At 43.6% G+C, this 16,017-nt stretch overlaps 2 protein-coding genes across 3 annotated transcripts; one reads left to right on the forward strand and one right to left on the reverse strand.

The window, feature by feature from the left end:
* Positions 1 to 735: 735 nt before the first annotated feature.
* Positions 736 to 4,043, reverse strand: EMC6 (ER membrane protein complex subunit 6). 2 transcript variants are annotated; one of them, XM_075904632.1, is made up of 3 exons: positions 3,920 to 4,043; positions 3,242 to 3,308; positions 736 to 1,602 (listed from the first exon to the last, which is right to left on the reverse strand). In XM_075904632.1, the coding sequence occupies exon 3, from the start codon at positions 1,559 to 1,561 to the stop codon at positions 1,229 to 1,231; it is 333 nt and encodes a 110-aa protein (XP_075760747.1). In that variant the 5' UTR covers positions 1,562 to 1,602; positions 3,242 to 3,308; positions 3,920 to 4,043; the 3' UTR covers positions 736 to 1,228. The 2 variants fall into 2 exon arrangements, with proteins under 2 accessions (XP_075760747.1, XP_075760748.1); XM_075904633.1 differs by having other exon boundaries at positions 3,951 to 4,023.
* Positions 4,044 to 4,048: 5 nt separating this feature from the next.
* On the forward strand, positions 4,049 to 15,641 carry TAX1BP3 (Tax1 binding protein 3). Its single transcript, XM_075904631.1, has 4 exons — positions 4,049 to 4,188; positions 7,379 to 7,498; positions 8,383 to 8,460; positions 13,727 to 15,641. Exons 1-4 carry the CDS (start codon positions 4,150 to 4,152, stop codon positions 13,862 to 13,864), a joined length of 375 nt encoding a protein of 124 aa, XP_075760746.1. The 5' UTR covers positions 4,049 to 4,149; the 3' UTR covers positions 13,865 to 15,641.
* The last annotated feature ends 376 nt before the right edge of the window (positions 15,642 to 16,017 follow it).

Below are 16,017 nucleotides of genomic sequence, written 5' to 3' on the forward strand. Positions count from 1 at the left end.
ATATATAGCATGGCAGACTATAGTATCATCAGTCTCCCTCTTTCCTATATAACTAGTTTGTTTCACTATTAAATGAAGTTTAAAAATGGATAGAATACTTTAAAAAAAGGCATTTTAAAGCATAAGTGAGAATGTTTTACAGTGAATGTTCCATGCCACTGGTTAGTAATTTATGCTTCAGAATAGGTGAACTGTAAAAATGCTATTGATCTGACTTTCTCTTTGTATGGAAAAAACTGCTATATATAGAAAGTATGCTTTAGAGCCCTGTCACCATACAAGCGTAGAGACGATATACTCACTTAAAAAAAAAAAACTGGTGAGGGACTGTAAGGTCCATCCTGTAGCTGAAAGCTGCAGTTTACAGCTTAGTCTGTCCTGCAGAAAATGAATGCATTGGATGTTTAGGGAAATATGAATAGTGAGTCTATTTCAAATGTCTGGCAGTAGGTTGTTCACATTAGATATAACTGACAGATTCCTAGGATACTGTGGTTGCCTTTGGGATAGTATAATATTTCATTGGAAAGTATTGTGCAAACTGCTAAAACCCCAGAACAGTGATTCATGATGGTGCTACTTATTGCCTTTGATATCTACCACTAAAATGTATGCTTTGCAAAGTCAATGCATGGAAGAGACTGAAATGTTTTATTAACTTTAATTTCCTTTTGTAAAATGGACTGTACCCAATGTGAAGGATCACAGCACTTATGAGCCAGACAAATAAGATACTTCTGTCCAGAGTTTCATGTACCTTTAATTATATATTACTGTGAAACCATTTTTGTGTCTATTTCCTTTCAGGTTTTGTTGCATTAAGCTTATGGTTAAATATACTCTTTACCAATGCTTGTATGCTGGTGCAAACAGTAACATAGTAGGAACACAAATAAAATAGAGCTGTTTCTGATATTACAGATGCAGAATGTAAAAGGAACACAGTCAGCCAAGAATGATTGATACAGTTGTAATAAAGGTGGAAAATGCCACCTTGCCAGTGATAGGCTATTTATATGTATATGAGAATTTAAGTGACTCTTTCATAAGACATTTTACATGTAATTAGACAAATACTACAGAACTTTGTACTCAGACATAAGTTACTGACAGCCTTAAGAATACAAGCAGTGAACAACAACGTAAAAAGCTGGCATAGTTGTTTAGATGAGTTTTTGGCAACAGTCCTATTTCTTTTAAAACCACTGCAGTTGAAGTGGTTACTATTTTAGTAGACATGCACCATGCCATAGAGGAAGGTCCAGAAGAGAACATATGTGAAGAGGCCACCGATAAGCCCCCCAGTGAAAAGTGGCCTTCGGGATTTAAAGTACTTATTCCACCGCCGTCCAGCTTTCAATACCAAAAGCATGGAGAGAAGGACAGAAGCCAAGAAGTAGAAGATAAAGCCATGTAAACCAGTCAGACCAAGAATTCCTGCTGTTGCTCCTGACAAGGCAGAAACTGACGTCCTGCAATAATCCAGAATGGCTGCATTCCCTCGGACTGCTCCTTCGCTGATGAACTGAGGTCCTTCTCGCTTGGCCACCATTGTAGCCATTGCTCCGGTTTGGAGTCAAGGATCTTTTTCTCCCAACAAGACTAGGTCAAAGGAGAGAAAAAACTACTGTACTAAGTCAGTTTTATTTCATTTTACTTAGGATGATGGGATGGAACCATTCTTTTCCCTCCTGTCAATAACTAACAACAGGAACTGAAATAATGAAAAATGCACTGCTACTTGGAAATTGATGACCTTAGCACAAATCACCATCAGTAAACTGATAGTTCCTATAATCTTTTCAACATATGGTAATGTCAGGCCTTACATCAATGCATTCAGCAGAATATTTTTCATGCCCTTTGGGGGAAAAAAAACACTGTATTCCCAGTTATCTCTTATTAAAAATAAGTGGTGGTCTTTGAATAACTACAATAAATTAAGGAACTAGTCACATATCTACTAGCTGTTATAACTGCTGGTATTTAAAGAGTTACTAAAACATTCAAATAAATAATGTAGTTTACTCTTCAATTCTATGCAAATATAAAATTAACTTGATTTAATCAGGTAAGATTGTCTCTACTTAGAGCCCTTTACTGTCATTTGCACCACATATATAAACAAAACTGAACCAATCTCACTACTGTATGGCTACAGCACATAAATTTGTTACAAGAAGAAAAATTTAGGCCAGCTTTATTAAGTCTGAAAAAATAGAATGTATCCTTCCAGTATAAGATGTGCAAGCCCAATTTATAATGAGGTTACTTAGCTCTATATGGCATTTTCCTCATCCATGTAGTTCTAATAGCAAACTTTTTCACATCCTCCATTTTGTATCATTAATAAGAGTTTGAGTAAAATTTCTTATTTACATTTACATTTCTATCATTCTGTTCAACAATGCTGCCTCTAAGGATGTAAAATCCTGTTTAATCAGTTAACCCCACATTTCTCAAACTGTGGGTCCTGACCCCCCTGGGGGGTTGAAAGCAACTTAAGGGGGGAGGGTCGCAGTATCACAAAGTTTGAGAACCTGAGTTAATGGGTTAAACATTATGTCTAACTGGTTAATGGCTTAAACAGGGGTGGAGGCTGCTCTGGGCCTGCCCCTATTGCAATGCTCCAGCCAGGCAGAGCCTTCCCAAATGAGGACCATTCCCCTGGGCTGGAGTGCCCCTCTAAATGGTTACATGTGGTTAACCATTCACATTTCTAGCCACTTCTACTTATCTACCTAAATTCTGAGGTTGTAATTAAATCCAAGGAGGAAGTATCTAAACACTACAGGACCCAATTAGCTTCATGTAATTTGCACACTGCATTAAAACACTGGCAATTCTATAGCCTTTTTCAAACAATGATTTCAGAGTGCTTTAAAGAACCCTTTCTCCACTCAAAATAACTAGATACCGGGCTTGTCAGCATTCAGTGCTCTAGAAGAGGTATATCCTTTGCTAGTATAGGAAACCACCATGGATCCTACACATGCTTATACCAGCATGGAATAGATTTCTTCTAGAGCACTGAATGCTTACCGGCCACTTCACTTTGAATGGTCCCTTGAAATAGGTATAATTCTAAACACTCTCTTCCACAGCGTAATACATGAATGTTAGGATAAAACATGACAGCTCTTCAACAGCAACACTGTGTAAGAGCTCAGGACTGAAAGCAAAATGCGTTGTGCTTAACTGAAGCTTCTGAGAAATCTGGAGGGCCTCACAATGTAATTACCTGAGGTTGATTGCAATCAGAACAAAAGGGATTTGGTCAAGCACTTTACTCCCCAAATGTAGCTTTTCTGCAAAAGAAAAATCGGTTAAACTGTAATCACGTTTTACAAAGTACCAATAAAAGATTTAAATCCATATGTCAGTGTGGTCTGTCATTATCTTGCAGGTGGGTCTCGGAGTTGGGGCTCACTACCCCCCTGCAGTGGGGAACTGTTACTCCACCCCCACAAGGCTGGCACACCAGTGCTGGCTGGCGAGGGAAGGACGCAGCTCTGTGCGCTGCTGCTCCCCCTTTCCCTGGCTGGGGGCTTTCCCCAGTGCTCCCATTGGCCGAATCACAGTCAATGGGAGCAGCAGGGGCGGGTGCCTGAGAGTGGCAGGAGGCACCGAACCAGGCAAGCAGCCCCCCCCCGATCTCCTGCACCCCCCCCACTCTGCTCCCCCCCCGCCCCCACGTGGTGCCCACGGCTGGCTGGCGGTCCGTGGGAAGGCCGCGTTGGGCGGGGGGAGCCCTCCCCACGGGGATAACGTCTGAGACCCGTCGGGCGGGGCGGGATTTGGAAGTTTCTCTCCCCCCCCCCGGCAGCGCCCTAGGGGCGGGCGGCCTGGGGGGCAGGCTCCGGCTGGGGCCCGAGAAGCGCCAGGCCCCACAGCGGGGAGGGGGGGGGGGGTCACTAACCTCCCGCCCTGAGGTAACCGCCGCCGCTCACCCGTCGCTACCGGCCGCCATCTTGGAACCGAGGCTGCCGGGAAACGCCGCGCGCGCCGCTCCCTCCACCCCCGCCCAGCCCAGGTGTCGCTGCGGCTGCGCATGCGCCGCCCGCTCCCACGGCCTGAGGCGCCGCCCCCGATTAGCGGGGCCGCCGGGCGCTTTTGTTGGCGAGTGGGGCGCGAGCTGCCGGCGGGGCCATGTCGTACATCCCGGGGCAGCCGGTCACCGCCGTGGTGGTGAGTGGGGGAGGGGCGGCCGGTCGGTCCGCGCTGGGCTCGGCTCGCGGGGCTGAGGGCGGGGCTCGGCTCTCTCCTCAGGGCGCCCGGGGGGGGGGGGGGGCGTGTTCCGCCGCCGGTACCAGCGGGAGGGGGCAAGGGGGCGGGGGACTGTCCCCCCCCCCCCGCGCTCTGCTGCCAGCAAAGCAGCCCCCCCCCCGCGGGTCGGCCTGTCTCCGTCAGTCCGTCCAGCGCGACCGTCGGGGGGGTCCTGCCCGCGGGCCCCCCTCTGCCCGGGGCCAAGCCCCTTCTCTCCGCGGGGAAACCCGCTCGTGTCCGCCCCCGATAAATGCCTCTTCTTGGAGCCCCCTCCCCCGCAGAGCCCCCCCAGCGCCCCCGCCCTCCCCGACCCCTCTAGTTCTGCGTCTTGTCACTGCAACCCCCCCCCCCCGCCTTGATGCACCTGCCCCGCGCACCCTGCTACGGGGGTAAAACAGAATTTGAAACATCTGCCCCGAGGCAAACGAATCAGAGGGGGGGGGGGGGTGAAAATTGCACCTTTTCGTTGTGCGGGTCTGAAGGGATGGCATGACTTAGCTCCCCCTTTGTGTGTTTAAATACGGTATGTTTTCGGCTATTCCATTTTTCTTACCACTTTTGTACAGAACTATTGTACGGTCGCTAACCCTTCTGGACACTCAGGAAAACTGGAGTATGATGTGCTCTGACTTGCCCAGGGTCAGTGGTAGAATAGGGAACAGAAGCTCCCTGTCCTGTCTCTCCGGTCATGAGCTAATGGATTATGCTGTGTCCACGAGTTGCTTATGGTTACCTTTCGGATGAGTATAGGATTGTAGGCATGCATGCTACTTTTCAGTAGCTATATTGAAGGGATGAGAAAACGGAAAAGTGAGAAACAACTCCCCCGCCCTCCTCCCTTTTTTTTGCAAAAGGCCTAAAGTCATATAAGAACAAAGAACTAGAGGCTATATGGTGACTACAAAATAGTCTGGGAAAATGTACCCTGTAAGTGTAGAGGTGAAAACTTGCCGCATATCCATGTGGTGAGCACTATCTGTCCAGCCAAGTGATTGTCAAATGAAGTCAGACTTCTGACATCTCCTGCCATGCCAGGCAGCCTGAGCCCAAACTGGGATCATGGTATGTGTTGTGCTTTGATTAAGACGCATAATCAACTTGCCACTTATCAGAGGACTTCTCAGATGTCCGACCTCTCTAACAGTATTTTTCTTTGAAAACCATTGTGATTTTGATGGAAAGTGCTCACTGTTTAGCTTGCCAGATGTTGCCTTCTGTTAAGGTGCTTTCTGGGATAGAAGATAATGGCTCAGAATTACAATGAGCCACTTTTCCTGTGGGTAAAACCCCTGCACATCATGCTGTTCAAGGAACATAGGTTTTCTTGATTGGAATCTCAGCTATAGTTAATAAAAACCAAGAATGTCCTTGTTTGGCTTACATTGTGGTGCCTTAAAATACCCATCCCAGACACATACTCAATAAAAATGCCATGTGACTGCATGCTGTTCCTTTGAGCCTTGTTCTCAACAACCTGCCTCTGAGCCAATTCCAGTGTGGAAGATGACATAAAACGATATCAAAGCTGCTGCCATCCGCTTGTTTGGCTGCCAGCCTGGAGTCTGTTCCTTGTCTGACTTTTTGTATGCTCGGCTGCAAATTTGTAGTTTGTCTGTGGAAGTTGTCAGTATTTCCAATGAGCTCATGTGGAGTCTTACTCTTCAGTTAAAATGAGACTGTTTACTTGGCTAAGTTACAGACACCTCCCTCTTGTATGACAAATGAGCTAACTTGAGCAAGGAAGCATTCTGATGAATGGAAAAAGGCAAACCTGAGGGAAGAAAATTTAGAGACTTGAAATATCTTTCATGTAGCCTCTAATTACACCCCTACCCCCATGCTTTCTTTCCAGGAATTACTGTCGGAAGGGAAAGCTAGTTACCATATCCAATATGTACCTGGAGGAGATTTTAGAATATCTCGCATGGCAGAATATGCCCCTGAGCAGGGGATATAACAGTTTCTAACAGTTTCTAATCTCAGTACAGTATAAAGTGTCAATCCGATAGCATGGGGCATTATTGACCGTTATGTCCTCCTCTATACAGGGCTACATGGTGGTCTTTAAAAGGTTGGACTAGCATCTTCTTAAGCTATTCTAGACTTGTGAAGTAGATTTAAAATGCTTCGTGCTTAACTAGAGATATTCCTTGTGAAAAATTAGACACTAAGCAAACTTTTGAGAATTCAGTCCTTGAGTTTGATTTTATTATTGATTTCTATTATTACAGGTATTAAAAGGCATAGTAACAATAGTTGGTCACACTTGAGTCTATGAAATTAAAATGTGCTAACATGTGAACTACTTTCCTTGGTGAAGATTGCAGAGCAACTCACTTCAAATTAAAAATCACACTTAAACCAGGCTTCCTGGTGACATATATGATAAATCTAATAATTTTGGTGAAAGTAGGTCACGCAGCAGAGTGCACAAATATTGGTTTGGTAGAGCAGTTTGTAGCCGGGGCGGGGTGGGAGGAGGAGAGAATCTGGGCTTAATTCAAGAGGAAAGACTGAAGAGGCCCTTGCTGGACAAGGTTCTGGGTAAGACTTCCTTACTAAGAGTTCCTCTGCTGTTACTCATACAACGTTTTAAAATCCCTCCCTCCCTTCATTTCCATTGTGGTTGTAGAGATTAAACTTCTTTAGATGCCTAAGTGGCTAGTCATTTAGGGATATGATTGGAGATGCTTATTTCTGTTGTGGCTTGCTAACAAGGACAAAAGATGCTTCTCAGTTACTGCTGAAGGGCAGGGCATCCTAATAATTGATTCAGTTTTAAAGTTTAACACAGACAGTTTTGTTGCCCAAGTTAAGTTTGCTTGTCTCTTTGGGATAGACAGCAAATGTTCCCATTCATCAGTAGGTTTCAGATCCAGAGTTCCCTGCTCATTGCCTAAGCAAATATAAAAACCGCACTTGTGTTGTGGCCTTCATTTGTAAACTCTCTTATGTTCTCCCTTTATCTGGAAGCTGTACATTGCACACTGAACCAAATCTGTTGTACTGTGCTCAGAGAGAGTTACAGGTAACAAAGTTAACATTTACTCTACTCTGTCTGGAGTTGGGGAAGGAATGTGACTCCTGCACTTTTTCCTTCCATCTTTTTCAGCAAAGAGTTGAAATCCATAAACTCCGGCAAGGTGAAAATCTGATTCTTGGATTCAGTATTGGAGGTGGAATTGATCAGGACCCTGCTCAGAATCCTTTCTCTGAAGATAAAACTGACAAGGTCAGCTTCTTTTTGAACTTACATAATTCAGACCGTCCCCCCCCCCCACCCTTCTGGTAAGACTGAGTGCCCTCAGCTAGGGATGTTAAATATGAATTCTTATTGATTACTCGACAATTCTACAGTCCCTGGGGGTGGAACTGGCAGCCAGTGCACTCCAGTCCCACTCCCACTGCAGTGCTGCCTCTAGGGTGCTGGTCTGTGAGGGACCCTGTTTGAAAACCAGCTCCCCTTGTGAACTGGGCTGCCTGTTGCCCTGTGCTGCTGCCTCTGATACAGAGGCAGCAGTTTGGAGTGTCAGCAGCCCCTGTTCAGGGTGGGTTTGAGGTCCCAGACCTGGTGTGAGCCAGAACTGAGCTGGGATGACTGCCCATCTGCCTTCTAATACACTTTAAATGCGGAGCTGCAGCAGGGGTAGGTCCGAACCTAGTGCAAGCCGGGACTGAGCCAAGCTGCTGGCCAGCCTGCTAACACATTTTCTGGTGGTGGTGGTGGTGGTGGTGGAAATGCGTGTAGTCTATAGCATCAACCTATAAGATTTTGCTTGTCAGTTACTCAGTTATTCAACTACACGATTACATCCCTACCCTCATCTCCCCTTAAATTCATAAAATCACAAGCAGGGCTGTAACCTCACTTTTTGTAGGCTTATGCCTGGTCCTCCCGCAGTCAGATTAGCCCATTTAATACCCCCTTCCCAGTTAGTACATGTAGCTAATATGCACTGCTGCTGCATTTGGGCTGTCATGTAACTCATCTGCTCTTTAGTATCAGACTGGTTTTTAAATGAAATCCATTCATAAGATGCTGCTAAATAAAGGTTATTGCCTTGTGTGCCTCTGTAACAGTTGCAACTAGAATAATCTAAAATGTGACTTCTACAGGGCATCTATGTAACAAGGGTGACAGAAGGAGGCCCAGCAGAAGTTGCAGGACTCCAGGTTGGAGACAAGATAATGCAGGTAAATTCAAAGACCAGAAGATGAACATTCTGGAATACCTGGAAGCAGACAATGCAGGACAGTCCCAGCCCAGAAGTGCCCCTAAGCAGCACTGCTTTCCAGGCCCCTTCATAGCTGGGGTGGAGGTCGGGGCATGGTGAATCCCAGCCATTTGCTCCATTCTGGACTATTTCACCTGCTGCTTGTCCCGCTGCGGTATATTCTACCCAAGGAAATGTATAAAAGCTCACTGCCTTCTCCTATGAATGGACGTGGGAATCTGTCTGGAAAAGCTTCCCTATCTCTAGACAAGAGGCTGTAACTGCCAACACGAGTGCCCCCTACAGGAGAACGGAGTGACTGTGCTTCAGGGTGAGCAGCATGGCACTGCAGATAAACTAGATGTAAGTCACAACTGAGCACATGGGCTTGAATAGTTGTTAACTCTTGTGAAAGTAGAGCCTGACAACCATTCTGCAATACCAGAACTGGAGGCAGATCACAAGGAAGCAGATTCATGTATGTTCTTTTCCTTCGGCATGCCTTTGTGGGGCTGGGATTTAATAGTGGCCTACCATGATCCATTCTAGTTACTAAGGGTAATCCAGCAGGCATAAAATGTCATTGCTACCACGTTAGGCACATACACGGCAGCCCTCTCCAGGGTAGATGTAGATGCAACCCTCTTTGTGAGGGTTTTGTTTTTTTGATTTTTTTTTATATCGCAATGTTTAATTTTATGGGAATCCATAAAACTTTGTTATAAAACTTTGCAAACATCATAAAATCACAAAAAGGGCTGTAACTTCAAAATCCAAGTCTACTTTTACCATAATTGGCAGAGCTTTTAAATGCAATTAATGATATGAGTGTGGAAATATAACTTCTGGTGTGTGTGTTTGTGTTAGGCATTTTCTTGTACTTTTTTTTTACCTTCAGTTAAAGCAGGTATCTATAGTCACGTGATAGTATGAGCTTGTTTGTACTGTGTAATACCTCACAATATGTTGCCCTCATTTGTAGAAGTTGTCTATTTTCGAAGTTATGTAAATGACTCCTATTCCTTATTTTTTAAACTTTTTTTTTTAATATCTGCTCAGCTGGAGATAAAGCTAAACAAGCACATGATATAACGATATCATCTTAAGGCCTCTCAATGTGATGGCAGTGTGTCTACTAATAACAATAAGGTTACAGTAGCTGGACTGTACAATGTCTCGAATTTCTTATGAATATGAACTCTAGATTTCATTGGTTTGAAGGAAACGATCTCTAGTATAATTTTACTGCTATTGGTGCCCTCCCTCCAATTGCATTGTGGTAGAAGTTAAACTTCTTTAGATGCCTAAGGGACAAGTCATTTAGGGTGTGTCTACACAGCAGCGTTATTTCTGAATAACTGATGTCATTCCAAAATAACAGTGTGCATCTATACTGCCAGCCTTTATTTTGAAATAACGTTGAGCTAGAGAACTTCTTAGTCTAACTACTGTAACTCTCATTTTACAAGGAGTAAGGGAAGTCAAAGGAAGAGGGTTCTTCCTTCGACTTCCTGCTGTGTAGACATCACCAAAAGCCGAATTAAGCTATTTCGACTTAAACTACACAATTGACATAGCTCAAGTTGTATAACTTAATTTGACTTTAGCCCTGCTGTATAGCTGAACCTTAGGGCTATACTTATCTCTATTGTGGCTTGCTAGCAAGCACAAAAAATGCTCCTCAGTTACTGCTGAACGACAAAAATGATTCATCTTAAGAATATCTTTTAAAGAGAATAAATTAACAAGCAGCTTTGTTGCCCAGTTTAAGTTTGCTTGTCTCCTTGGGATAGATAGCACCTGCTCCTACATGCCAGTGGGTTTCAGATCCAGAGATCTGTGCTCGTTGTCTAAGTAAATATAAAAACCATGTTTGTGATGTGGCTTTCATTTGAAAACAATCTTACGTGCTCCCTTTATCTGGAAGCTGTATGTTGCACACAGAACCAAATCTATTGTGAGAGTACCTCTGAGTAGATACCTAATGCAATGCCCCTTTGAGCTATGTTTACTCTCAAAGTCACTGTTGAAACCGTTCTGCTGCCCCTCAGAATCTGTTCAATGCTCATTTGTTGTCACAACTGTGTGTCATAGATTTTCCCTGCAGCATTGACATCTCCTTGTTGCACAGATACTCTCACAGCTATACTGCACAAAGGGGAGGCTGGCTGCTGGGGCAGGTGCTTGCACCATCATGTTAGGATCAAGATGTTCCATGCTAGCTAGCACCCCTCTGGTGCTGATGGGACACTTGAAGATACTGTAGTATAATTCCCAGTTCAGGTTCTGCTTTATTCTTCTTACCAAACTCAGCCACATGATCTAGAGATGGGTTGTTTCATTCCCCAATACAATAAAAACCACCTGTAAGACATAGCTGTTGACTAAACTGGAAAATAAAGGCAGTTGGTTATATATCTTGAAACCTTGCTAGTAATACTGAGTAAGGGCTACTTGATTCAGCTATTCTGGGTTCTTTATTAGCTCAGGCCTCTCTGTGAAGTCAAAGAGATGGTCCTAATATGTAAAAACAAACAGGTAGAGACATAGCTTCTTGGTAGACTGGATACCAATTTTGTATAAAGGTCCACACTCCAGAGAAAATAAGTAAATAGAAGACTTCAAGATCTGTTCAGGTCTGTATTTGGAGTTTGCCATCTCCCTCTTGATTGCACTGTCCTAGACTATCAGATCATCTTTGATAAGTGAGTGTACCTCAGTGTTTCAGCTCTTTGCCCTCAAAACACTCATGTTGTCAGTAATGGGAGCAGGCTCGGAAATTCCCTGTAGAACAGTCTGGTAGGCCTACTCAGGGGCACAGGACAGCCAAGGACCAACTGGCCTCCCTTATAAGACTTAGCTCTGTTAGGGTACTCAGCTGGGAGAGAGGTGAGCCTGGGTCACTTTCCTCCATTACCTGATGAGGTAGGATTTGAACAGCAAGCCACTATTGCTTGACTGTTCTGAGAGGAGAAGTAGCTTTCCATGACAGTTATCCCAGGGGTGACATAGGAATGGCCATACTGCGTCAGACCAAAGATCCAGCTAGCTCAATGTTCTGTCTTCTGACAGTAGCCACTGCCAGGTGCTTGAGGGAGACTGAAGAGAATGGGTAATCAAAAGATTCACCCCTTGTTACCCAATCCCAGCTTCTGCCAAACAGAAGCTAGGGGCACCATCCCTGCCTAATACCCAGGGCTCGACAAACAATGTAATCTACGTGCCCGTGGCGAGTACATTATACCCCGGAAGAGCTGGCGCAGAGCGATCTATGCATATGCAGAACCACGCGGCTGGCTAGTGGGGCTCGCTGCTGCTTGGTGAGCCCTGCTAATAATCACTGCTGGACCTGTGCTTTGTGCATTTATCTAGGGCTTTGTTGAACTGTTATAGGCAGGGCTCACCACACGGCGGCGAGTCCCGCTCGCCAGCTGCGTAGTTCTGTGAGCTGCGCATGCGCAGATCGCGCGGCGCTGGCTGTGCCGGCTTGTAATCTACTCACCATGGGCGAGTAGATTACGTGATTTGTTGAGCCCTGGTTATAGGATTGGCTTTCACAACATCCTCTGGCAAAATTCTACGGGTTGACTATACATTGTGGCTGTCTACACATTGGCAAGATTTAGCGCAATCTTGCCACCTGTCTACACTGGCCGCGAGTATTTGCGCAAGAACACTGACGTTCTACTGTATGAAATCAGTGCTTCTTGTGCAAATACTCTGACGCTCCCGCTCAGGGATAAGGCCTCTTGCACAAGTGTTCTTGCGCAAGAGGCCAGTGTAGACAGGTAACATCAATTTCTTGCGCAAGAAAGCCAGATGGCTAAAATGGCCATCAGAGCTTTCTTGCGCAGCAGAGCGTCTACACTGGCACGGATGCTTTTGCGCAAATGCACATGCCAGTATAGATACTCTCTAACACAAAAACTCTTTCATTTAGAGTATTTGCGCTAAATCTTGCCAGTCTAGATGTAGCCTGTGTGAAGAAGTGTCCTTTTGTTTTTAAACTTTATGCCTATTTAATTTCATTTGAGCCCCCCAGTTCTTATGTTAGAGCAGTGTTTCTCAACTTTTTTTTTATAAAGTACCCCTTTAAAAAATAAGTACCCCCCCAGTACCTACGGTTTTTAGAGAGAATTTTTTTCTATCATTGCAATGCATTTGTTTAAACAGATTAATTGTAGCCAGGCGGGCGATGACATTTTTGGGTGTAAAAAGTACAAAAATAATAATGCGCTGTAAAACTCAAAATAAAAATTCAGTTTTCTCCAAATTTCAGTTGTGTTGACCTAGCCCCTAGCCTTCTCTTGAGTACTCCTAAGGGTACTTGTACCACTGGCTGAGAAACATTGTTATAGAGTAAATAAGACTTCATTTACTTTCTCCACGTCATGATTTTCTAGACTTGTTATATCCCCCCTTAGTCCATCTGAGTTAAAAAATCCCAATCTTAATCTCTCATCATACATTTGATACTCTTATTTGTTGCCCTTTACTGAACCTTTTCCAGTATCTTTTGCAATGAGGTGACCACAGGTACATGCAATATTCAAGCTGGACATACCCTGAATTTATATATAGGCACTATATTTTCTTATCTCTTTCTTAATGATTCTCAACATTCTATTTACTTTTTTGCTTGAAAACATCCATTCAGTGTGCAGGAGCAGAGAGCTGTCTACAATGACTTCAGGATCCTTCTTGAATAAACCACCACTGGGCTATGAGGTGATGCTGATACTGGCTGGGGCCCAATTACTGTGTAACTTCTTAAAACGGACCAGCTCCAGGAAGAGCATCCTCCACCACAGCCCCCCTTAGTTTTGCAATGAGGGAATTCCCCTGAAACAGCAGAAATGAACGAACAGTTTTTTCCTTGGGTAACCTCAGCATCCATGTGACAGTGAAGTAAGCAGGTGCTATTCATCATGTGTACAGCAGCGATCTGTGTTTCCACTCACTTATCTGTGCCTTCTCCACATCTTTAAGTGCTTCAGTGGCATGTTCAGGCTTTGTGTAAGAGGAGTCTTCTCGCGTACTCACTTGCTCCAGGCAGCACCAAGGCTCCTGCCGGTATGCCTGTCATACTAGCAGCTCTTGAATTGTCTAGTGCATCTCTGAAGCAAACTTAACATTCACCCAGTCCGGTGGTGCCAAGGCAGTGTGCGAGGTCCCAGATTGCTAGTCACCTTACCAAGGCTAGTTCCATTGACAATAATGGTTTCCTGATAAAACTTCTATTGTAGGTGAACGGGTGGGACATGACAATGGTAACCCATGACCAAGCGAGGAAGAGACTGACAAAGAGGAATGAAGAAGTGGTACGGCTCCTGGTGACCAGACACTCCCTCCAGAAGGCTGTGCAGCAGTCCATGATGTCCTAATTATGCAACAAGTAGGGGGAAGGACAACACTATAGGGTGACACTCCCTTGTTATAAGGAAACAAATACTAAACTGGAGTTATTTGTAAACACTCGTACTGCCCAAGGTAAACATGCACTGCTTCAACCCTAAACTGAGAATAGTCAACTCTAGCCCTTTCAGCAGCAAGATGTACACTGCATAGAACAGCACCCTCTGTGCTCAAAGCTTTACCATGCCAGTGGCAGGAGAAGATAGCAATTACATGAAGAAAAGAGGCAAAAGACTAGATACTTGAGGGAAGAAATTGTGAAAAAAGTCAATTAGTGGGAGATGATTTTTTTTATAGGGCAAAAGTTCCCTATTGCTGAGCATTGAAAACTTAGCTCCTTCTGCAAAGGAGCAAATAATTACCACCAAGGGGAGAGGAGGCAGTGTTTTATTGGGATTAAAAAAGGTTAGTGACTAGTTCCTTGATCGTTCAAGTTCAGTATGGAAAATGCTCCACTACCCTTTGCATCACATGCTGGTAAGAGGTAAATAGTCTGTCGGGTTGAAGGCTAGTCTTTTGTTCTGAAGTGTTCACTACAAGATTTTAGACCCCTTCACCAAACAGCTTGTCATAAGAGGGACATTTGAATGAGCAGTTAATGCTTAAATGTAATAATGGAAACTGGGATTTAGTAACAAATTTCAAGACACTACAATTGCAAAGTGCCTCTATACAAGAAACAGTGATGGCTGCTTCACAGAATACTAGGGAACAAACGCCAGCTTTAACATGCCATAACTATTGCAACTCTAGGGTATAAGCTTTAAAAATATACTGTAATTGGGAAAGGGATGGAAGGCTTTGTCTTTGGTGAACATACAGGAGACATGGTTCCACTTCCTCACTGCACATTTTGTAAAGTCTTTTCAAATAGAAAGGGCAGCTGGTCTGTTTTGTAGGGGGAAGACATATTTAAATCTTGTATTAAGTAGAAATATGCACAATGAGCTTGCCAATGTCTATTGTACCAAAATTCCTATTTCTGACCTGTGGTAGGCAAACTATAAGCAATCCTTCACCATGGCCAAACTAAGGGGTTGTAGGAATTTTTTCTGCAGAAGCTGCTCTTAAGTGGGTTTTAAACCCATCAGTGAACCACATTAACACTTTAAAGGCATTATATAGGCTAGCTTTAATTAGTTCAAGAAGATGAAATCTGAAAATTAAGTTTGTATAACTAGTTTTAGATGACACTATATAACCTCTTCAACTGTCTTCACACTAGTTTAAAAATAACTAGAGCAGTGGAGAGAAGTTGTATACTAGGTTATTACTGCAGTGCTATATAGGATCTGAGTTCAATGAATTTTATAAACTTGATAAATGCAGCTCAAAGTGTTCCACTCCATATCTCTACATGCCACTAGATGCCTCTCTTTATACAGGAAAAAACCTTAAACAACAAATAGTCACACAAAGCATGTAGATGTAAAGTGGGTTGCACCATGAAAGCTCATGATATAATCTACATGTTGTGTTAGTATTTAAGGTGCTACTAGACTAGTTGTTTAAATTTTTCCTGTTACAGACTAACTCCGCTACCCATCAATCTTTTTATACAGTTTTTTACCTTATTCAGTAATATAAAAAATCCAAAAGGAATTTGACATTTAAATTACACATACTGTGGTGGAAAAATATCTTAATAGCTTTACAGATAGGCCTTATTTTTGTTTACTGTAGAGAAGTACACTGCTATTTGTACTGTGGTTTCTTGATTTTACACAATAAAAGAATTTAACAGTCTCACTATCTAGATTTCAGTTTAAAAGGACACAAGTTACATGATTTATACCCACCAGCTTCCTACCCCTCCAATTCTTCTGATTGAGTGCCACCTGACAACTTTTAAACAGTCATATTATGATAAAAAGGTAAGCTAAAACAGCCAACTGACAGCAAATTCTGCACCTATTTGCAACTTGGAGCACAGTCAATTTTCGTCTGAGTTTTACTACCAAACTTTTCAATGAAGAAGGACAAGTTGATTTCTCCCAGAAGGGTTTGCAGGATTAAGATGTCAGAACTTGAACAGTAGTGAATATAAAGCTTGTGTTTAAAGTCCTTTTTAGTACACTACTCCTTACTGTCGAAGATAACAAGGCATGGTGCCAACCTCTAT

This window comes from Pelodiscus sinensis, chromosome 21, assembly GCF_049634645.1.
Source record: "Pelodiscus sinensis isolate JC-2024 chromosome 21, ASM4963464v1, whole genome shotgun sequence".
NCBI lineage: Eukaryota > Metazoa > Chordata > Testudines > Trionychidae > Pelodiscus > Pelodiscus sinensis.

Coding starts and splice junctions, on each gene's coding strand:
- EMC6 (XM_075904632.1), bottom strand. CDS start 1,561: ATGGCTACAATGGTGGCCAAGCGAGAAGGACCTCAGTTCATCAGCGAA.
- TAX1BP3 (XM_075904631.1), top strand. CDS start 4,150: ATGTCGTACATCCCGGGGCAGCCGGTCACCGCCGTGGTG. Junction 7,499..8,382: donor CTGAAGATAAAACTGACAAG/GTCAGCTTCTTT, acceptor TGACTTCTACAG/GGCATCTATGTAACAAGGGT. Junction 8,461..13,726: donor TTGGAGACAAGATAATGCAG/GTAAATTCAAAG, acceptor CTTCTATTGTAG/GTGAACGGGTGGGACATGAC.